The sequence below is a fragment of the Uloborus diversus genome, chromosome 2 (assembly GCF_026930045.1).
Source record: "Uloborus diversus isolate 005 chromosome 2, Udiv.v.3.1, whole genome shotgun sequence".
In the NCBI taxonomy this organism is placed as follows: Eukaryota; Metazoa; Arthropoda; class Arachnida; order Araneae; family Uloboridae; genus Uloborus; species Uloborus diversus.
This window is the reverse complement of record NC_072732.1, coordinates 61,080,320-61,105,262: the sequence shown is the minus strand read 5'-3', so window position 1 is coordinate 61,105,262 and position 24,943 is coordinate 61,080,320. Positions and strand designations below refer to the sequence as shown.

The window sequence follows — 24,943 nt, the reverse complement described above, 5'->3', positions numbered from 1 at the left end:
TTTGAATTGTTATTGATGTACAAAATCTACTTTCTTCTCATCTATGAAACGTAAACATGAAGGAAAATGTAAAGGAAATCATTTATTTCCCAACAATGAAGTTTCAAAACACTCTATTAATCTGATTTCAAGTTCAAAGCTTTGATTTTGAAGGGGGTTTTTTTATTCGTGCACAAAATCAATGCTTCGAACATAAATTGCTTAAAAATAAATAAGAATCGTACAAACTGCTAAATATATTTCGCAATGTGCTTAGAAAATATGATTCAGTCTTGAATATTATTTTCTTTAATAACAAAAACAGTGTAAGCGAGCATGAAAATAAAAAAGCAACGACGCTACAGCAGAATGACAGAATGTAAACAAACAAAAAGTTACGGTTAAACGTGTTTAAACTAACGCTAGTGTAAACGCCCGTTTCGGCTCGCGGTTTAACTTTAACACCGTTTAAAAATAAACTAGTATATCTCGGCCAGTGTAAACGGGGTATTCTAGATATAGTAATCATTGTAAGGCCCCAGGAGCGGCAAAAGAGTTCTCGTACCCAGCGCCAGATGAGGGGGAGGGGATTATCATTTTGCTTTTATGTAATAAAAACGCTAAATTTAATCTCGTGAATTCTTCCTCTTGGAGAATTTATTTTTTCACGAGCAAAATCTGTAAAAACTCTTACTGGACTGCCCTATAGTCTCTATATATATATTTTTAAAACCATCAAACTTTTATGCCTGAGTGTTTGCGTGTGCCTGGTTTCCGATAGAGTCCTTGTTTTCTTATAGGGACTCTAGTTTCCACGATATCTATTATGTGTTCATGGGAAACAAATTTTTAACATTACCTTTTAATTCTCTTAACAATATTTATTTCTCGAAAAAAAAAAGATTTAAGAATTACTATTAGAGTTTTGAAAGCCATAGAATATATTGCTAATTTTTAGTTGTCAAGCCCTACTCAGAAAAACGTAAACACAAAAGTTGTAGTTATTTTCTAATCATGCGGAAACGAAACTGGCAATAACCTTGTCAAAATTTTCGTGATAGACCAGTTATTTGATCATTTAATGCGTGACACAAATAATAAATTTATACATTTTTAAAATTAATTACCTATCAGATACAAAAATATTTTAAATCAAAGTCGAACAATAAAGATGTTGAGATCTGTTATGGTGTTCCAACTACAGGAAACGGCTGATTCATAAATAAAGAGTAAGGCAGTAAACGAAAGTTGTTTTGTTGTTTACAATTGAATTCTACTAATTGAGATTTCCTAATTGGAGTGTAGCTATTTGCTATATATTTTTGAGAAATTTTATGAACTTTGTTTGTTAAAAGAAATTCATACTCGAAGTATAATGTCATTTCTTTCAATAAATCTTCGGTTTTTATGTTGCAGATTATTAACACGTTCATGAAACATTTCATTGCACTCCACAATTTAAGTTTTTTAAAATTCATTATCAAATCATTCTTTTTCAGTTAAAATGCCATTGGCAAAAGGAAAGTCACGGAAGTGGTATCTAGTAATCGTAGTACTTTACTTCGGCATTGCTGATGCTACGATCGAAGTTGTAAGTACTTAATGATATTTAATCAGTTCTTAATGAAATTAATATCTTTTTCATTTGATAGTTCATTGCACGGTACATTCATATCTGTTTTGCTTAACATTTCCTTTCCAAGCTAATGAAGGAGCATTTTAACTTGGTTGGCAAAATATACGTCATATTATTTGAGGAAAGGGACAAGCTGCTGCAGGTCCTTTTCTTACTTTGTAATTTTTGCTGTTGTAAGTGTAAATTGAGAGGATCAAGGTTTCTGGTTCTGCACCCGTTTTTTACTTTCTTCTATATTTTTACATTGTGACGGATTCGAATGTTTTGAGGTGTGCTGAGTTCATTTCGACCATTTTTGGAAAATGTCTGTCTGTTCGTGTGTGTGTACGTATGTGTGTGACCAGTTTTTTGTGGCGGCTCTACAGCAAAAATTACCGCATGAAATCAAACTAAATTTGGTACACATATGTGCCCCTATGTGAGCTTGTGCCCATTGATTTTTGGCGTGAATTCCTCCAAGGAGGATGGAACAATGGGACGTTTCTTGAGTTATGCATGCCTGCTATTCCCCAAGAACTAACTAGCGGGATCACACAAAATTTGATCCATATGTTGCCCCCAACAGGTACAATTCCTGATTCAATTTTGGTGTCAGTATCTCAAATGGAAGTTGAGCTGTATAACATTGTTGTCGTCAATTGTGACTGCTGTATGTAAAGAAATAACGAATGGTAACAAACAAAAATTTATCGACAAGTAGCCCTTAGAGGGTATAATAAGAGCTGATTATATTCTGGCATCAATAGCTGAAAAGAGGTTTCACAATCAAACCTTTTTTTTCCATTGTGAGTGCCATATCTCAAGAAGTAATGCTACATTCTGGATGAAAGTTGGAATAAATGTGAATCCATATGTGAACAGGTGTTGGTTCAATTTTGGCGCCAGATTTTTTTTGTGTGAATAAAAATAGCTTTATAAATGCAACAAATAAGAAAGATAAATCGTAATAGACTGTCGTCTGCGTATTTCACATGATTTTAAATGTTGGAAAATGACCAGGAAATTGCAATGATTTAAACTTTTTAACTGTTGCCATCTTGTGTTTGTTACTAACAAATAAATGTTTGTTATTATTTCAAGCATGGCTTTTAAAATAGTTTTCAATCTTCATTCTTTGCTTTTGAGATAAATCCGGAATTGGGATGATCTTCAAGTTTTGGGCGTGTCTAATTTTGTTTTTGTTGGGAATATTGCTTCCTCGTCAAGCATGGGGAGGGATCAGAATTATAAGAAAGATATAGAAGAAAGTTTAGTGATGGCCACAGCATACTAATTTATTCATAGAATTCAAATATAGTAGAGTCCCGACTTACGCGAGGGATGCGTTCCAAGACTCCTCACGTAAGTCGAATATTCGCGTTGGGGAAAAATGTATGCATAAACATTTTTTAGAAACATACCAAATTTTTTAGACATTTGTAAGCACCCCTCAAACTGCTTTAAAGCATTCCTCAACTATACATTAGTTTCTTACATAAAAAACTCAACTTTTACTGTTTAAAAAAAATAAAAAAGCTGTTTTATTCAGCATAAAATATTTAAAATGCACAAAAAAGAATGATTGATAAAATAAAACAACTTGATACGTACAGTATGTAGTAGTAATAAAATGTTGCACTATAATAGTACCTTACAGTAGATACAGGAATAATATTTATGAGTTAAAAAATGAAGATGATGAAGATTTATGCTGCATAATCAGATCGTTAGTTTTTATTAAATACATTTTAAAATACAGTTGCTCCACCTTTTCTTTTATAACGTTTCCATTTATGGCAACAATCCCCTCTTCCCAATCTCTTTAATCCACAATGCGAGAGCAGCTTTTGTTTGACTTTTTGTTTTGACTTTTAACTGTACGTATGGAAGATTCACTCATACTTATTGCATTGCTACTGTCAACTTTTGGTAGTTGTACAAGCAATATCGAGAAGCTTAATCTTCTTTTTATTGTCAGAAGCTTTATTTTTCCCCCCATCTTCATAAACTTTAGATGAAACAGCTCACTAAGGTGCCATTATATTTCATCAACTTTAAAGTTTAGAATGTAAAAAAAAAAAGAAAGCTGCTGAGCGGTTATTTTATGCACTAACAACGTGATGTTTAGACTAGTTTGACGTGGGAACTTTTGATGGTCAGTGTGATGCTAATGGGATGTAATAACGTTTGCAAAATGCATATTTAGTTGTCAATAACAAAGCCGCTAATTCCTTCTAAAGAAATTCGTGTTATGGACGAGGGCTTCGCTCGTGTCAGTTCTAAAATTTGCTACTCGTGGAAAATTCCTTGTTATAGCCATTTCGCGTACGTTGAATCGCGTTGTAGCGGGAGTTGACTGTATACCATTTCAGGGATTTCTTAAACATTGGAAATCGGGAACCTCCAACTTTACTGGTTATAATGATTTCTTCTTTAAAATTCGAGATTCATACGAAATGTATTCAGTGAGATCCTGTTACAATGAACTTCAAGTGAAGGCAAATTTTGTTTGTTGTAATGTAGTTCAAGCAATTTAATGGAAATAAAATTGAGACTAAAAATTTATTTTAATGAAACGGATATTTCGTTGTGTTGATATTTCTTATAACTATTCCATCGTACAGATTTTGCATTAAATTGTACTGTGTGCTAAATTTTATATGCAATGTTGTGTGTAAACAATTTAAAATTATTTAATCATTGTGATTCTATATTTAATTTTAACCGACTTCAAAAAGGAGGCGGTTATCAGTTCATACCGTATGTATGTTTTTTTTTTGTCCACTCACAGCATCTCACCTAGTGACCGGATTTTGATGATTATTTTTTTAATGGGTAGGGGATGGCTCAACTTAGGTCCCATTACTTTGTTTGACCATATTTCTTCATTAGAAAAAAAGTTATGGTCAAAAAACAGTAAATTTCATACAATTTCCCTATTAAATGATTAAATATAGAACCCACTGTTGCATAAGTTTGATGCCATACAGCAATAATATTAATAGTAACTGTAGTGATAATTTTGAATGAAGGCTTTACTGAAGCAAGCATCAAGTTTCTTCAGTGTTATTGCTCTGTAGTAGGGGTAAACCTAACCTGGAAGCGAGATAATGCAGTGATTAAGGTCTGCTTAGCCTTCGCAATGCTACCAGGTTAGGTTTGCTTTAACTAAAGTAGTATTTTTATCGTTATCATTTTTGCTAATAATAGATGATCCGTGTTAAATAACGAGATACAGGATTTTCATCACAAGCAACTTGTATGCTGTGAAATGTAAATTAGTTAGGGAAAACATAATATTTAAATGATTATAACTAAATTAGCACACAAATGAATTCCAGAGAGGAACAAAGAAATTTTTTAGTGCCAATTGCTTAAAGTGTAAGGCGGTTTTATAGTTTTTTTTTAGTATGGAGTATTTTTATTAAAAAAAATAAGGTGAAGTTTTGTGATGGTTCTTACTACTTCTGAAATACATTTACACTAAAAAGAATAAAATAAAAAAAAATTTTGAAAAAAAAAAAAATAGAACCGACTTCAAAATTGCTCTAAAAAGTGAAAAATAATTTTATTCTTTAAACATCATTGATAATACTTTTCAACATAATTTTTGAAGTTGGCGCAAAAACGATAGATAAAATCATTCACAGCCATAACTCAACTACAACTATAAATTTAACCAGGCCCAGTTTCTTGACTACCACATACATGATGCATTGTTGACAGCATATTTGTGTGTGAATAATGATATAAAGTTTCGTTCCTAAAACTTTGGATGATTTTCCGGGAAAAAAAAGAAAAAAATGAATGAAGCTTGGTTACACTGGATTTTATTTTTTGTTTTTGCGCCAACTTCAAAAATTATGTTTAAAAGTATTATCAATGATGTTTAAAGAATAAAATTATTTTTCACTTTTTAGAGCAATTTTAAAGTTGGTTCTTTTTTTTTTTTTTTTTTTCAAAATTTTTCATTTATTTATTTTGTTTATACTTACTAGATGAACATCTTAAACAGACCTGGCTCTTGGGGTAGGCAACTTAGGCGGCGACCCAGGATAACAGATTTTAGGGGAGGCAAAGTTCGAAATTGAATTTTTTTTAAGTATGGATATCTGTTTCAGTGTCCTAAGATTCACTGCTTCAATGTTAAAAAAATAATAATAATAATAATTTAGAGTGTATACCAGTGCAAAACATAGTTTGTAATTAAACTAGAAATTCAATTTACTTTTTAAGGCGGAAAATTGCGCGATTTAAAAATCATTTGAAAGTATTAACATCTGTTCCAGCGCCATACGATGCATAACTTTAATGTTAATAATAAAAATATAATTTGAACTGTACTTGGAGATGCAAAACCTGTTTGGAATGTAACCAAAATCACCCTTTAATTGTAAACATTTTACTATTATTTTTATTTTATTAAAACATCATTATTTTATATTAGCATTATTATTATTCAATGGGGGAAATGGCGGCACTTGTCAATGTAGCCTAGGGCAGCAGAACTGCTAGAGCCGGCCATGATCTTAAAAAAAGTATTTGATAAATTACCACTGTACCTCAATTTGTTGTAACATTTTCTTTGGTAAATTGCAATAACTGAAGATGCGTGGCACATTATAAAACTGCGTTACTATTTTCTCATGGCAATGTAGCAGTGGACTTCTCATTTACTAAAAGTCTTTTTGTAAAACATCTGGAAAGTCTCACTTCACAGTGAGAATCATATGATGTAGTTAAATTCCATGTATGAATCTATGAAGAAGGTACTTACAACATAAAAATTGCTAACATGTATCCCATGGTACTCTTAAAATTAGTGTCCACTAGGATGCTTTGTTTTGCATTTTTTTTTCTTGAGCAAAATGTAGGTAATATCTGCCAAAAGTGGCCAATCCCTATGGACAGTACAGTTATAAATTCATCTTCAAATCAAATAACGTCTTCCGTAAGAAGTATGGCCTCAAAATTTTGAGCAAAAATACTAAAAATGTTCTTTAATTTTAGTTATAGTAAAAAAAGTCAACTTTTGTGTTAAAAACAGTCGACTGTGGTGACATTTGATGATGTAATATGATAATATCTCTCTTATTTTTTGTTTTTATAGTCTAGATAATTTAAAATTGCTACTTTATGATGGGTTTATGAGATCACAAAAGGAGTGCAGAATGTGCAGTGAGCTTGGTAGCACTGAGGACATCAGCTTTACTTAATATTAGACGCAGGTCGCATTTGATCATGCGTATTTATCATAATATTTTGAAGAAAAGAGTAATGTGTGCAGGGAGGGAGGAAAAGATTAGGAGATTCAGATATCAGTGTAAGATCTTCAGTGTCTTAAAAGAGGAATTCTTTTAGTTCTTTAATTTTCGTCCTGAAGAATTAAGGATTTGGATCCCATTTGATTCCAATCCTACGGGATCGGGTTAAAATCCCTATTTTGAACCCATGCACTTCAACACATTTCTTTAAAATTCCTCGAGGAGGTTAACAAGAACATGAAATCTAGGCAGAACGGTCACTTCTGATGGTAACCCTCTCCTTAGCTTTGTTAAAGTGTCATAGCATTTTTCTGTATATCCCAAATACTACCATGGTCAATGTAACACCATCTCACATTCATTTTAAGAAATGAAAATTAGTTTAAAAAGTCTTTATAGTGAAATCTCTCTGAGCGGCCACTTTTGTTTAGCGACCACCCGTGTTAGTGGCCAGTTTTGCACAGCACAAAATTTTTGGCCCATGCGCACAATGTTAACTCAACCCTTCAGAGCGGCCACTCACACCCCTCTGAGCAACAGGGTTGTCGCCTGTCTGGACTTCGAAATAGACTGGCGATTGCTCTTCCCTTTTGGTTTATGATTTTATTTCTTGAAGGTTTTTCGTTAAGAGAATGACCAGATGTTTTCTATGTTTTGATTTTTGTGACGGGAGGCTGGGGTGGACATTTTGAGAAGGCTCGCATAGGTGTAAACTATCATTTCTCTCATTGGGCTGTTTTAGAAATCAATGAGAACTGATAATTTTTTGAAGTTAAATCTCTTGGCCATTTTCATTCTAGAGTTTTGACTACTGTGACGATGGCAAAGCAAGTTTATTTTACTTTAGATCAGGGAATAGAAGTTGGTTTGCATGAGTATGATGAAGGGAAAATCGGTAAGAAAGTTAGCCGAATATTTTAGTTGCGATAGGACACAATTTAACAAGATTATTAAGGAAAACCTGACATTTAGAAAGAATACGAAAATCTTAAGTTTCGTGGAGTTAATGTTAAATTACTCAGCAGAGTTCAGCAGTATTCTCATAAAAAAGAATTTTATTTTGACTCTAACAATGGCAAACAAACATATTAAACATATAACGTAACTACGAAACACGACACATAAAAAAAAAATGGAATAAACTGTTGAACTGAATCTAGAAGAATGCAGCACATACAAAACCCCTAAGAGTGTTGCCAAAATTGAAATTCCGATAAAAATATTAAGTAAAATTATGTAAATGAAGCTGATTGTTTTAAATTAGATTTAAAGTCTTAAATCTAACACCCCACCTCAAACAGCTACATCAGAAATAATTTTCTTCCAAAATTTTTCAAATTTAATTTTACCCAAAGGTTTCGTAAATATATCTGCTATCATATTTTCTGATTAACAATACTTAATGTCTATAGCTTTTTCTTTATACAATTCTCTAATGAAACAGTACCTAACATCAATATGTTTTGATCTTTGACTCACCCTTTCATTCTTGACCATTGCTATGCAGCCTTGATTATCCTCATGCATCACAAATGTTCTATTTTTATCACTTTCAATTTCAATCAGTAATTGTACTATCCACTTGCCTTCTTTACACGCTTCCGATACTGCAATAAATTTAGCTTCAGTTGAAGACAAGGATACTGAATTTTGTTTTCTACTTGCCCATGCAATCGGTGAACTTCCAAGCATGATGACGTAACCAGTTGTTGATTTTCGATCAGGAATATTTCCTGCCCAATCTGTATCGACAAATACTTCTAAACTGGCTGTATCTGTTCCAAATTTCAATTTAAAATGAGAGGTTTTCTTCAAGTATCGCATTACTTGCTTTACAGCTTTCCAATCCTTTTCTGTTGGCTTGCTTACTTTCCGTGATAAAATTCCAACTGTTGTAGCAATATCCGGTCGGGATGTTGTTGAAATGTACAAAAGTGATCCAATAACTTCTCTATACGCGACATTATTTTCTAATTCTTCTGATTTTTCTTCATCTTTTATAAATTCAGAATTCATCGGAATATTTGCTTCTTTTGCTTCAATTTATCCATATTTCTTTACTAGTTGCTTAATTTTCGTTTCTTGATTAATTGCAAAACTTCCATCTTCAAGTCGTTCTACTTGAACACCCAAGTAGTATGTGATTTTCCCTAAATCGGAAATTTCAAAATGCTGTTTAAACATATTTATAATTCTTAATTCTGTATCTTCATCCAAAGTATAAATCAGAATGTCATCAACGTAAAGTAGAATATAACTCCAACCATTCGATTCTTTTCTTGAGTAAAAACATGGATCTACGTTACTACTTAAATAACCATTTGAAGCTAAAACTTTGTTGATCTTTTCATTCCAAGCTCTTGCAGATTGCTTTAGACCATACAGACCTTTCTTTAACTTATATACTTTTTCTTTTGCATTTTCTTTAATATAGCCTTCTGGTTGTTTTATGTACAATTCCTCTGTTATCTCAGCATTGAGAAAAGCATTTTTCACGTCTAAGTGCTTAAACTTCGTATTTCTTGCTTGCTAATATGAGCAATAATCTAAATGTTGCATTATTCGAAACTGGAGCAAATGTCTGACTGAAATCCTCACCAGGCTTCTGGGTAAAACCTCTTGCACAAAGCCTCATTTTAAAGCGATTTATTTCGCCTGCTTCATCTCATTTGATTTTGAATACCCACTTTGTGTCAATTGCTGTTCTTCCTTTTGGCAAATCTGTCAGTTCTCATACATCTTTCTTTTGGATAGATTTCATTTCTTCATTTGCTGCTTCTATCCATTTTTCCTGCTCTTCCTGCGGCAACATTTTCATTTCTTTCCAAGAAGAAAGTTCTTCAACGAATTGAACAGTTTTATAAGTGCATAAGTATCTATCTGGTGGTACACCCTTGTTCGATCGTTCAGAACGTCTACATTTGTCTTTTGTCTCTTCAACTTCACACTTAGACTCATTTTCTTCATATAAGTCACAAGTTACTTCATTAATTTGCTTTTTATCTTCTTCAACTCTTGTTAAAATTTCATTGCTGCAATTGTCAACACAAAATACATTTCTTGTTAGAATTACATTGTTGCTTTCTTTATCTAATACAAGATATCCTTTTGATTTTTCTGCGTAACCGAGAAATATACCTTCTTTTCCTCTATTTTCCAATTTCTTCCTTCTTACAGATGGTATGTAATATACAACACTGCTCCCAAATATTTTTAGGTGTTGAACTGTCGGTTTTCTTCCATTCCGTATTTCATAAGGAGTTAAGTTGCACGCTTTTGTTGGTAAACGATTTTGCAAATAGCATGCTGTTATTGCTGCAGCTCCCCAAAACTTTTGGTCTAATTTGGAATCTTCTAGCATACATTTGACCATTTCAACCAAATATCTGTTTCGTCTTACCGCGACTCCATTTTGAGATGCAGAATAAGGTACTGTTTGCTGATGCTTTATGCCATTCCTTACAAAATAATTTTTCAGCTTCTCATTTACGAATTCCCCACCTCCATCGGTACGTAGTACTTTAGGAGTTCTTTCAAACTTGGTTTTCACATAATTGAAGAATTCTATTATCTTATCTGCTGCTTCACTTTTCTGTCTCAGCGGATAAACTGTAAGAAATCTTGACTTGTCATCTATCAAAGTCAATATGTAACGCATTTCACTTGGAGTTTGCTGGGGAAATGCTCCGCAAAGATCAGAGTGAAATAGATCTCCAACTTTCAATGCTCTATTTTCACTTTTCTGTGGATGAGGAATTTGAACAATCTTTGTCTTTACGCAACATAAAAATTTCATTTTACATTTACAGTTCCTCATTTTAAGACCGGTAACTAAATGTTCATCCTGTAGTTGTTGAATCGCTCGAGGCTCATGATGACCAAATATTCTGTGCTACATATGTATACAATTTAAATGCGATTCTTCTGTAACTTTACTTGCAACTTCAATAGTGTTCAATTTGTATAAATCATTTTCTAAGTGTCCTTCTATGATAACTTCATTATCTTTCTTAATTGTGCACATACTGGATCCAAATGTAATAAAATAGTTCTTCTGATCAAGACACTTGACAGATAACAAATTACTATCTAATTCAGGAATGTACAATAAGTAGCAGATTTTTATATACTTGGTTTCTTTATCTTTGCCTTCGTATTCAATAAAACCATCACCTATTCTTTTAATATCTAATAGCTGTCCACTAGCAACTCTTACTTTTCCTTGTTTTGACTTCATATTTCCAGAAAAGAAATCTTCGTCATTCGTCATATGTGCTGAACAAGCCGAATCAATGTACCAATTTTTACAAGAATTCCTAGAATTAATTTTGAAACATTGAAAATCTTTATCTTCTATCTGTTTGCATTCTTTATTTTCATCTAAAATTTTCTTGACTTTATGGTCTTCTAATTTACGTTGTTCCGCCTTCCACAAATAACAGAATTTCTTTATATGATTAGGCTTCTTACAAAAATGACAAACTCTTCTAAATTTATTTTCAGACATTGTCTTGAAGTTTTCAGTTTTAATCTTCTTAGATTTCACTGTTGTTTTTAACGCATTTTGCTCAAAGTTTAATTTCACAGTTTCTTCCCTACGTTCATATATAGCAATTAATTTTCCTTTCACCTATTCTAATGACAACTCTTCTGAAGGTCGCACTTCTAAACTTGTAATTAGCAAATCATAACTTTCCGACATTCCACACAACAGTTATGCCACTATATCATCTTCAGGAATAATTTTTCCCAAACCTCTAAGTTAATCGACAACTTCTAAAATATTTTGAATATAATCTTTCATGCTAACAGATTCTTCGTACTTGAATGTATGCAATTTTCTTTGCAAAAATAGCTGGGTATTTAAATGCTTCTGTTCATAAACTTTCCGTAAGGAATTCCACATACCTTTTGCATTTTCTTCATGATTGATATGAATCAGCTGATTATCTTCAACACACAGCGCACTATTACATCCCATAAGTCTTTATCAGTCAAGTACATTTCCATTTTAAGCTTCCAAACTTCATAGTTTGTGCCGTTAAGTTTCACGAAGGTTACTTTTTCTTCCACCATTTTACAAATACTATTGTCAAAATTTTTACTATTTGTTATTACATGTGTAGAGAATCACACGCCTGGGCCCATAACCCGTTAAACTACTCAGCAGAGTTCAGCAGTATTCTCATAAAAAAGAATTTTATTTTGACTAAAATTAAACAATGGTAAACAAACATATTAAACATATAACGTAACTACGAAACACGACACATAAAAAGAAATGGAATAAACTGTTGAACTGAATCTAGAAGAATGCAGCACGTACAAAACCCTAAGAGTGTTGCCAAAATTGAAATTCCGATTAAAACATTGTTAAGTAAAAAAGTCTTAAATCTAACAGTTAAGAGAGTGACAGGAGAAATTCACTAATATAAATGAAACTACTAGAATGGTTTAAAAATGCAAGGGCGAAGAATGGTTGTAAACAACATTTCTGTGCCTTTTAGGTGCTTCTAGCAAAAACACCCAGCATTGCCTGGGTCAGTAATAATTGTAAGAAACAATCACCAGGGGTCTGTCCAGGATTTTTCACAGGGTCCGTTTTTTGTGAAAAATCAAATAATTTTGTGAAAAATGAATTAATTTTGTGAAAAATCAAAAAATTTTGCAAAAAAAAAAAAAAAATTTTTTTTTGTTAAAACGAAGTTTTAGAATTTAGAGATGGCACAAACTGCATCAATTAAACTTAAAGTTGAGTGTTTTCCTCTTCTACGTCGAGAAAATCATTCTGGATTTTTTTCTGCTATTTGGCGGGGGGGGGGGGGGGAGGGGGGCATCGCTCTTTCAAGTATCAATATTTATCTACCATTCTACATTATGTTAAATTATACTAGATATATTTCTGTACAGTACTTAAAATAATTGTAACAAAAATATAAATAAATAAAATAAATTTCAGAATAGGGTTCAGCATTCAACTTTTTAACCCAAGACACTCTTAAAAAGCGCAGAATTTCGTTTAAAACTTATAAATTCCGTGATTTTAACAAAAATAAAAAGATATTTCAATTGTTTACCTCTTAACAAAGCGTAATAATCATTAAAAATTCGAAAAATCGGATTCCCATAGCAGATGCAAAGAGATCGCAATTCTCAAAGTGGATTCGTCAAAAGTATAAAAACGGCTTGTAAAAGAAATATTTTTGATAAAATTATTTTAAAATTGCATTTTAGAGTCCTATGATAAACATATCATTAATATCTGTGGACACAGTTGACCCATAAAATAAAATAAACCATCTATTTAGCATTTTATTTTTTGACTCATAACAGAAAATGGAATTTTGCTTTAAAAACTTGAAATGAGAGTTCTAACAGAAATAAAGAGACTTTTCATTTATTTGAATCCTAATAAAGCGAAGTTAGCTTGAAAAAAGAACAAAATATGATTCTCATATCGGATGTTAAAAGATTGCATTTTTCAAAATGTAGACATCTAAAGAAAAAATAAACGGTAATTAAAAGAGTTTATTTAAAGTTAGTCATCCTTGTTAGCATCGAAAAATCAAAACCCATATAATTTTCTCCCAAAATAACAATTAAACATCGCACCGCACCATAAAAACGCAAATATTGACAAGCTGGCAAAATGATGAGAATATTTTCTAATCAAGTGATTATAAAGGTTCAAGGCCAGACGCTAAGTGGTGATAATTTTGAAGTTGGTAACACTATCTGAAGCGATCATATTTTTTCTTCACCCTTACTATCCCTTTGCAGTTCTAAGTTCATTTTGCAGATGTATATTATTATTGTTTATTAAATCATGAGCGGAGAAAAGTGCTTACCAATGCCTTTTCAGAAAAGTTTACAAAAATACCGCTGCTAATTAGCTATGATAAAATAAACAACCATTATATTTATTTGGCAGTAGCAATTATTTATCGCTTGCAGCAGCATCCCAAGAGTGCCGTTTTTTTTTTTTTTTTTCAAAATTAGCCGATTTTGTATAAGCTGATCCCTCTAATTTGACTTAAAAAAGGTTCCAAAAATTATCGGTTTATACACAGAAATATGCGTTATTTTGCTTTCAGATTTGCTCTTTCAATAAACAATTTGACAGATCCGATCTTGTTTATCAGAATTTTGTGAAGGGTCCGTTTTGTTTGATCGGGATTTTGTGAAAGGTCCGTTTTGTTTGATCGGGATTTTGTGAAAGGTCCGTTTTGGTTGATCGGATTTTTGTGAAGGGTCCGTTAACGGACCCAAATATCCTCTGGCCAGACCCCTGATCACTACTTTCATTCGTTTTCAGTTTTAACTGAAAGAACTCAAAACATCCCGCTTTGATGTGATTCACCCATAAAAGTAAAATAGCAACAAGTATAAAGACAGAAATTGTATTTCGTTAGAAATGACAGCATGACATTTATGCAAAAAAATTTGAAGAATTTCCAAAACATGAAATTTCACTTGTTTATAAAGATTTATCAGGTTTTTTTTTCTTTCTTTTTGAACTTAGTCTAAAACTTTTTCTATATGGCTGTTGAAACACCAATGGTTTTAAAAAATATAGCCGCCCATAATCCCACTGTACTTGCTTTGTTTTGGGAAATTTCAATTATTGTGGGTTCTTGGTGCGATTTAAAATGTTACCAATTTTGCGGTAATCGTTTTGGGATACTTTAGATAATGCTCCCCCTCCTCCCTACTTTGTAAAACTGTCTGTTACTAATTTTCATCAAAGAGATATTGTTGCCAAATACTGAGATATTTGGTGATCATAAAATGATGCTAAATATTTTCTTCCGAAATTAGTGGCAAAACTTGACCAGTGTTTGAAATTGTGAACAAAGACAAACTAATGGAAGTTTTTGTGCTGTTTTTCAGATCTACCTAATTTAGTTAGCGGATTATTTTACATTTTAACAAAAGTTTTAAAGATTATTTTAATTGCAATATTTTGGTTACATGGTGCAGCAAAAAGACATTTGGTTTCACAGAAAGCAGAAAAACATTATTACGTAGTCTTTGGCTGCAAAAACAGCACCAGTTGAAAAGATTGCCTTCCATTATAATTGATTTGTTATGATTAATTATTACTATGTTCTTATTTCTATGAAATAATTATATATATATATATTTAGTAATTGATTTCCAGTTGTATATTTGTTGCATAAACTCTTTTGTAAGTGCAAGTAATAAGTTTACAGATATTTTGAAAAGACTCTTTCTCTCAGAATAGGAAAAAATAGGTTTTTCTGCCTATATGTTAAAGCGTAATTGGTGAAAATATCTTTATGATTGAGAAAAATGGGTGTCATACTTAAAATCAGTGCATCCAGTAGAATAAAAGTCACTCAATACCGTACAATCACTTTTTCATGACCCGCATTTTGCAGCCCTGTGTAATTTTTGACAATAAACACTTTCTATTTTCCAACTGTTGCCAAAATCAATTGTCTTTTTACTTCGTTCCGTTATCGATTATTGGCATAGATGAGGATAAAAATCCTAAGCAAGCAATAAATTTCATGCTTGCTCCAGAGAAGCCTTGATTCAAAATTTTTTTTATGATAACTATTAATATTGCTGTTATAAGGCAACAAATTTTTGTAACAATGGGTTTTATATTTGTTCATTTAATGGGGAAATTACATGAAATTTACTGTTTTCTATCACAACTTTTTTAAATTGAGGTTTTTAGAAATAAATTATAGCCTATGTTGCTTCCTGATAATGTAGCTATCTATGGTGAAAAAATTGTTATTATTGTTTCAGTATTTTTGAAGCTTACCCCGGACATACATACAGAAGTAGCCATTTATGTATAAAGATTTTGGTATCAGATGATGAAGTTCCTGATATTATTTGTAATTAACAAAAAGTCATGTTTTCGGCTCGGCAAACTTTGGAGAAAATTGACGACACCATTGCTAATTCGGAAGCCATAGCTGATGACTCAATTTCATATTCGTTTTTACAAGTTAAAAACAAAGTTGAAAACAATTTGGTTTCTATAAAGCTGGAAAATTGTAAGCAAACACAAATTGAATCATTTGTAGAAATCATGAAATAAAGCATTTTCCTGTCTTAACTTTCGTAAAAAATAATTTTAAAGTGTTGAAGTGTATCATTAGTTGTTCAGTTCGAGTTCAATAATCAAAACACTTAAGAGTGGCCACCCCCTCTGTGCAGCCAAGTTTTGACGGAACCGAAGGGTGACCGCTCAGAGAGGTTTCACTGTACCATAATTCTGACACTTTTTTAAATCCTTGAAGACTGCTTGAAATAAAAGTTCATTTTAAATGCTTAAAATCCTTGAAAAAGTTTAAAATGTGTCTTTAGCTTTGAATTTTGTAAATTTTTTGAAAAGGTATATATTGAAAAAACTTGTCAAAAGTTTCGAAGTTTCTTGGATTTTATTTGTGCACTCCAAAATTCATCTTTAAAAACTCGATGATTTTGGGATTTTTTTTTTAACTGATGCCAAATTTAGTCTACTTAATTGACAGTCAAATAATTCATTTTTAAAAAATCTTATCTTTGGAACCTTATTGAGGTTAAGCTCCTGCTTTGCCAAAAATTGAATTCAGTGTTTGAAATTTCAATCCTTTTACTTCTTGTTAATTTTTCAATTATTTTTAAAGTTGGAAGCTATTTAGCATGCTTAGCTACCTTAAATCATTTTTTTTTGTACAGTTTATCAATTTATTTTGTTGGTTTGATTTAAGTCATTACATAACTGACCACAGCAGCAGCACTGTTATTTTCCAAAACTGCAGGTTCTTATACTAGCACATTTAGATCATATGTGAATAAAAACAATACTAGATTCCAAACTTGTGTGCACATAAAAAATAATGGCTTGTATAAAGCCAACAAGCATTCGGAAAATGCCTCATTATATTGTTCCTAATTTCAGTCACCGCAAAAATCTGATGTGAATTCTGAAATTGCTTTTGAAACTTGTTAAATTACTGACTGTACAACTTGTCAATTTTTAAAAATTTCAATTTTTTGTATGAACCATGTTACAAATCACGTGTCCAACTGCAATTTTTTAACCTAAAAATTATTGTTTTTTTTTTTTTTTTGAATGTATTATTTTAGTATCTCTTTAGTAAATCTTTGCTTTTGTAACAGTTTAGGTTCTTGTTTAATGATAGACTCAAACCTGTTTTGGGGCGATTTCACCGTTGCGTGTGTGACATTTTAACACTATCTTTTCTTTTTCAAGCTCTTTTTCAGTAGCTCAGCATCAAAAAATCAATTGGTCAATATTATCTGATTTTACATAGTGTTCTAAAACAATTACATACACAATATAATTATTCTCAATTCTTATAATTAAATATTGATTTTATAAAACTTGTGATGTGTGTGACAGTTTGGGATTTCAGTTGTGATGTGTTACAAGTTTTATAAAATTAATCATTAGATAAAAAAACTGAGAATAATTATACTGTGCATGTAATTGTTTTAGAAGAATGAAAAATCAGATAATAAAAATCGATATTTGATTTTTTGATATCAAGCTAATGAAAAATAACTTTGAATGAAAAGAAAAAAATAGTGTAAAAATTTCACGCACAATAAGGTGGAATTGCCTTTTTGTGTGGTGAATAGGGACCATATTAAACAAAAATCATTCAAAACTTAAGGAGTGACTGTAAAAATAGTTTTTGCAATAAAAATTACTGCAAAATTTCACAAAAAAAATCGAAAAAAAAAAAGCAGCTTTGAGTATATTATTGATTGGTTTAAAGCAACATTCATAATGTGACCATTTTCCTTAATGACAAATTTTCGCAGAAACCAGAGATGTTCTCTAAAGAGGCTCAGCTGTATGTAAAATATACTTGTATTTATACATATGTATCAGGGTCTAAAATTTTTTGGACAGAATGACAAGATTCCCATTTCAGTTTCTAATATTGCCTCCTTGAAAGTTGTTGAGGTCAGAGTACATGAAACTTAATGGAGAGTCTCGACTCCAAAAGTTATATTTTAAAATGCAAATTTTAGCCCCTATTTAAAAGTGAAGGTATATAATGTGAAATTCAGTATATGTTTCAATTTGTAGAATATGTAATTTCTTTTATGTTTTAACTCGTATGTTTCTTCTTTTTCTTTCCCAAAGTTACATATTTGTTTGAAATCAAAAATAAAAATTATTTGCTTTTTCAACAAAATTAGTCAGCTTTGAAATTTATTATTATGGCAACTGCTCATATCAATGTTTTCGAATGGAAATTTAATTAATTTATTTTTTGGTAGATTGATAGTTTTGGAAATCAAGTGGACAGTATCAAAGATAGAGAATCTGCATATGATGATGATTTTTTGACAATAGAGGTAAGTCTTAGTTAAGTCTCAAGTTATGTGTTTTAACCAGTGGTTGGAAAGTAACGCACTACAAGTAGCCACACTAGTGTAGTAGTTACATTTTTTAGTAGTTTGTAGTGTAGCACACTACTTTTCAGAAAAAGTAAAGTAGCGAGTAATTCAGTACAAAAAAAAGTAGCTTGTAGCATTTTCTGAAAACTACTTTATTAAAAAGTTTCAAAAAGAAAAATAAACAAGGTTTTAAATGAATCTGAGTGGTGCAAGTCTAATAGGGGTAAAACGTGCACCAACCAGATTCGTAAGACTCTGAAACCTCAAACTCTTGACCTTGCATATTATTTGACTTCATACGTTCTATCTGTTCGACGTCATTAATTTGTTTGGCATTTAAATTTTCACCTGTCCCCAATGTTCGCCTTGAATAGAATATGGCTTAGAAAGAAAAGAATAAGCCATAACTGCCAAGTGTAGTATCGCGTTTGTGTTTTCTGGCAGCAGAGAATGTCCAGTGGATGAACATTTTAGATGTCAATGAGATTCTTGTGCCAATATATCCTCCTAATATGGAAGGATATATTGGCACAAGAATTGGCTCAGAATCAATTGTGTTCTGAGCACAAGAATCTCGGAACACAATTCACCATGTGTTCTGAATATCGGTCAGAGCACATGGTTGAACGAGTGTAGCAACATTATTCGTTTTATTTTAATTAATTTTTTTTGTGGAAAAATTTCATAAACAGCAGTTTTTCTTCTTTGTATGCTCACCATACATATGGGGCTCACAATAACCATAAGGACAGTTAAATGTCATGTGTATAGCATGTTAGACCAAGCTATACAGGTTTCGCTTAATTGGACCAGCTGGTTATTAGGACCAAATTAACCTTGTATCAATATGGTCCTATTAACCAGATTCGACCGTATTCACTATCAGGAAAGGATTAAAAATTTGAAGATAGAATACCTTCAACTTTTAAAATAGGGCAGAGAATTTTCGTAAAAATTGTAAAAAAATTTTGAAATGACAAATCGGCTCAGTAAAGGAAAGAAAGAATAAATAATTCTTAGTAACATTCCATGTTCAAATGATCCAATTTATTAATCTAAACCCCTTTTTCAATTTTTTCGTTCAATCCCCAATCGGTTTGTATATGTTATGCCTTTCATTTATTTATTTTTTTAAACTAGTGAAGTAGCGACTACCTTGCAAAAGTAGTTTGTAGTTACTACATTTTAAAAAAAGTAGTTGTACTTGTAGTTTAGTCTTCAAGTTTTTCCCATATAGTTTTATCCTAGTATTAAGAGAAACAAAGGGCCAAACCCAAAGAGAGAGTTTTAGAGGTTAATCTCTCCTTTAAGGGGGAAAATAACAAATAATAAATTCAAGGAAATGATGTATCATTTTCGTTTTAAAGGGCAATGTAACGGCTTCTTACTCTAGCATTTTCAAATTTTTATCACCTAACAAACTTCCCGATTTTTTGGGGAATAAAAAAGCTCATTTTTATTTTTTCGTAAGTTTAAGCAATTTTTTTTCGTCATGAAGGACTACTAGTATCAACCTATTTTTTACTGTGCTTCTAATATGCTTAACTAACTACAACAAGAAAAAAGAAAGCTTCGTACTGAAAGTCCCTCATCGACTTTTTTAAGCTCAAAATGACGAGAACGGCATGTTTTCAACCATGATTCGACAACCAAAAATTTCTAATTAGGCTTAACCTAAATCTTTTCTTGTTATGCAAGACAAAAGTTCATTCTTTCACCTTTAAAGTAAGACATGTTTGATCTTCTTACTAATTTAAATGAATTTACTAGAACTTTTTGAAAAAAGATCAAAAATGACAAATGTTACTCATCCATGAAGCAAAAGAATAGCTATATCACAGGAATAAAATTTTTCTAAGAAAAAAAAAACAGTTTGGGGGTACAGAATATTGGTACATATTACTTACCAAATTTTATCAAAATCAAAAAAAGTTTGGCATGACCCATTTGTTGATTTAATACGAAATGACCCTAACATATTCCGACATCCAGATACTGACTGAAGTCCTTGATTAAGAAAAATTTAAATGTCAAAGGAAAATTCTTTTTTTTTCTTAGGTTTTTTTGTTTAAAATATCCTTAAACTCACTAGCTTGTAAGAGAACTAGTTTTTCCCAAGATAGATGGTGAAATCACCCTGGTAAATTCAGCAGTTCCGCCTGGATCTGGTTTTCAAAATTTTAATTATATTAATAACCTTTGTTTAAAATCGTAAGATATTTAAATAGTGCTTTTTAATATTTTTCAATTTTAATACATTCTTTAAAAAAATGACCTCAAAATTTCAACACAATCAACTATACAGAAAACTAACGAATCAAAAATGTCATTTCCTGCTCTTTTGGTATAGTTGGGCTTTCACTATAATTGAAGCCTTTTTTTTAACAGTTATACAATGTAAAATTATTTCAGAATATGTCACTACTGTAAACTCTCAGTTATCTGCAAACGGCTTATCTGCAGTCTTTTCCGATCTATTTTTAGGTCTTCTTTCATCGTCTCTCTCATCCAATGAGATCAAGGTCACCGAAACCTGACTAGTTAAAACTTATGATCTACGCTACTTACTGCTTTAGATCTGCAATACAAACTGATTTTTAAATGTACACTTGAAGTTGAAACTAAATTTTTGGACAGGGGCGGATACACAGGGCCGTCCGAAGGGGGAGGTAGGCAAATGCCCTGGGCGCGCTATGAAATGAGGGGACGCCGCAAGATGCCCCTCGTTTCGACGAAACACAACGACATTCACACGATGTGAGGGGCGCCTTTGGGGGGCCCCCCTCATTTTGTGGATCATAGATATAGTCATAGACGCACAAAATAGAGAATCATTACAATAATTCTGTATTTTTCCCAGGGCATGAAATTATTCCTCTCTCCTAGTCTCCAGAACATTCGTTTCCTTTTTATCATTGAAGCAGATATGGTTTCTGCGAATGTAACTGTTTTGAATCAAACAAAAGGGGCTTCTCCTTTGTCTAGTTCCCGCCAAATTTGCTTGAATTCTGCCCTTGCATGCAGTGATGTAACCAGAAAAGTTTTAGGGGGGGGGGGCACATTGAAAGAACAAAAAAAAACAAAAGAAAAAATGTTTTTTGATCAGATAGGAAAGGTAAATATTTTGAAACTTTTAGTTTTAAAAACACAATTTTAGCTTTAAAAACACGATTATGGGCCTTGTTTATTGACGTAAGAGTAAGGGAGGAAACTCAGAGACTGTTTCAGATGAATTATTTTTTTAAATAGATTGAAATCCATTCTTTCTCCCTCCAGCAAGTTTTCGAAATTGAAGTTTCAAAAACGCAACTTTGACAAACTTTGAAGATTTTATAGGTAGGAGGATTGGGAGCATTTCACTTTAAATTTTTTCAAAATTGTGGTCCAAAGAATTTAAGCAATGTTTCACATTAAATTTTTTGTAAGTTTCGATTGAAAACTCCATTGCTTGTGATAGTAAAGAAAGGCGGTATGGGGTCCCTTGCACGAATATTTTCATAAACTCAAGTCTTAAAATGCAATTGTAAGGCCATATTTTGTAATATTGGGGCCAGTAATTGTTCGAAGTTAGAGCTCCAAAAAGGTAATTTTGAGTGATTTTCGAAGTTGTTAAGTATTTGTAAGCTTTCCCCTAAAACTTACAAATATTTGATGCAAAAGAATGACATCTTTGTTTTTAACATATATGAAAGCTAGTACACGTAACACCAAAAAACTCTTAAAAAGAATCATTGGATGAGTCCAGATCGAAATTTGATTTTGATGTAATTTACTTCGATAAATACCCTTTATATTTATCATTGGCAAATTATTTATTCGTATTCTTAGTTTTATCAATATGAATTACTAATTCAGTTTTAACTGTTTGTTTTTTATCTAGTGGCAGAACATTTTACTAGATAAATCTTAGGATTTTAAACCTTTCCATTAATCTTAGGATTTTAAACCTTTCAATTTTTGACACATTTATGGGGTATTAATGTTTTACAAATAATAGAAACACATTCATTGCTTGTGTTTCAATTTGTATTATGCATAATCCACTGATTGCTCTGTTTATTAATATGTAAAAAATTCAAGTATGACTCATTCACGTGTATTTTGCACTGATGATATAACTAATTTGATTTTTTCTGTGTGTATAAAAGGAAGGGGGGCACCAGGAAACTTTCGCTCCGGGCGGCGTCAGCTCTTTGGACGACCCTGCGAATACAAATTACTATTTTAGGAGGGTTCACGCTGGATATGCCCCCCCCCCCCCCCCCCGTCCATTAACGTAATTTACAGTTATCAACACGAAAAATTTTTGAAATTGCTTAAATGCAGGGCTCCCAAATAGTCCGCTTTTCCCGCCAAAGTCTGTTTTTTAAGGTTAAGTCCGCTTTAGACCGCTTTTTAACATTTTGGTCCAATTAGTCCACTTTTATATTCTTTTTACTTAAAAATCAGATTTTAAAAGTTTCCATTGTGTTCAAAGATACTGTACACCCAAACACGCGGCCGCGGCACCTTAACCTGACTTTCCCGTATTATTTCACTTCAGATTGACGTCATTACTCCTCCAACCGCTGCAGCATGGAAATCCATATGAAAGAGGTTTGGGGGAAGAGTTATGACGTCGAATCGCGGAGCAGGGTACTACCGATATTTCTCGGAATTGCAGCCTCATGTTTGCAATGATGAATGAACTTTCCGATCTCGGATCTCGATAACTCAAATATTCATCTCAAAGTTTTCATTGGATCCCAAGCTCTTGAGACTGTTGCGTCGTGCGTTGACTGTAATAGTAACGCCGCTATGAACCACCTCTTTTTCAAATAAATTCGGAAGTAATCTCGTGGCGCATGCACCATTTTTTTACAGGCGCATATGTTCGTAAATTTTACGCCCTTGAAAAACCTTGAAAAGTTCCTGAAAAATATAAAGTTTTTTTTCCAAGTGCTTGAAAGTCTTGAAAAAGTATGAAAAGTTTCTTTATTGCTTGATTCTTTCAAAAATCATTACAAGCAATCTAAAGCATACTTTAGATTGCTAGTAATCCTTTTAAAAATATTTCATCAGTGCAATTTTCTGAACATAGGTTCGATATCCAGTATCGCAGAAAAATTGCTTTCGTGTTTGAGGTTTCAATCCTTTTGCATCTTGTAAATATTTTGATGTTTATGACAATAGGAAGTTATTTTGACATATACTACTTTAGATTAACTTATTTTTCACTTAATTTCAATAATTAACGAAGTAATTATTTTTTAAATCGTGGCAACATTGAACTTACTTGGACTTCGCGGAAAATGGGTTTTAGTGTTTGAAATTTCAATCTTTTTGCATCATGAAAATATTAAAATATTTTGCCCAATCGAATGTTATTTTCCCAAATGCTACCTAAGACTAGCATGTTTTGTGTTTAATTTAGTAAAAAATAAATAAATTATTTTATGGAAAGTATGCCAAAATTGAACTTGGTTCGTAAAAATTTGCTTACCTGAGCTTTCAATCGTTTTGCATCTAATAAATATTTTTGGCAATTTGAGGTTGTTTTGACATGCTGCATTAGATTAACTCGTTTTAATTTTTATTTAAATAACTAAAAAATTAATATTTTTTTTAAATTCAAATTTCTAGTTTTGCAACCTTAACTTGCAAACTTATGTTTAATTATTATTACCTTTTTTTCGGTTATTACTGTTTCTTATAGGGGGGGGGGGTATTAAATGTAAACAATTGAGTGCATAACATTTTAACTTAGTTTTTGTATTTAAAACAAAGTTGAAATATAAAAGTTTATAAAGGTGAATTTTTGTACATTTTTTTCATTGTCATGATGCCTGCTAAAGAGGGGAATCAGTCCCCGTCCCCCCACCCGCACAAAAGTTCAAAGCACTCATGGTCTTGCAATCATGGAGTTTTTTTAAATCTAAGTTGATCTGCTTCTCTTTGTGATTAAGCATTTCAGACATTTTTAGGAAAAGCTTCAATACAGTAAATCTTTTATTAAAGTATCTCTTGTAGAAAAAGCAGTTTGTTTTCGTATACTTTTTATATTACTTTCTTTTATTTATATGTTAGCATTAAATGAAATCTGCATGTAATATTTATAGTGCGAATTTAGGGTAGTACTTTGAAAAACATTTTTTTGCACTTGAAAAGTGCTTAATTTTTTTTTCTCCCTAAAGGGTATGAACCGTGTGATAAAGAGATTAAATTTAAAATTCAAACAGGAAATAATTTTATTATAAACTCAGTTGTAGCTTTGTTGAAAATCAAAACTATTTTTTAGGTTTCAGTGTGAGTCATGAGGAAGTGCAAATCTCTCAGCAGATAGTTAGATGAAACTGATGAAGATGGGAACAAAATTAGAGACTGGGGAAAACAACAAGAGAAAAAAGTTTTTTTTTTTGTTTGGTGTATGATAACGCTATATTAAGAAGCAGTAAAAGACAGAAAAACATAAAAATAATTTTAAACTGAATAAAGATGAAGTACAACTTCACCTATCCTTCAGAGAGACGTCAAAATGTATCATTATTCCTATTTAGTTCTAAAAAGGCTGCCTTTAGTGCTAAACTAAGTACCCTCCCCCTCAATGTTATGCACTTTTATCAATGGATTTTTAAAAAATTCAGTTTCACTGGTGATAAAAGAATTGTATCTCTCGTTATTAGAGTTAATTAACGAATTATCTTCA

General features: G+C 31.8%; 1 protein-coding gene across 3 annotated transcripts in view; it reads left to right on the top strand.

The window, feature by feature from the left end:
- Window positions 1-1,037: 1,037 nt before the first annotated feature.
- The window catches only part of LOC129217075 (E3 ubiquitin-protein ligase RNF13-like), a 43,846-nt gene continuing 19,940 nt past the window's right edge, over window positions 1,038-24,943 (top strand). Inside the window, exons 1-3 of one of the 3 annotated variants that reach the window (XM_054851322.1) lie at window positions 1,038-1,208; window positions 1,479-1,570; window positions 18,139-18,216. In XM_054851322.1, the coding sequence (XP_054707297.1) occupies window positions 1,484-1,570; window positions 18,139-18,216 (165 nt within the window). In that variant the 5' untranslated portion in view covers window positions 1,038-1,208; window positions 1,479-1,483. The other 2 variants (XM_054851321.1, XM_054851323.1) reach the window with 2 other exon arrangements.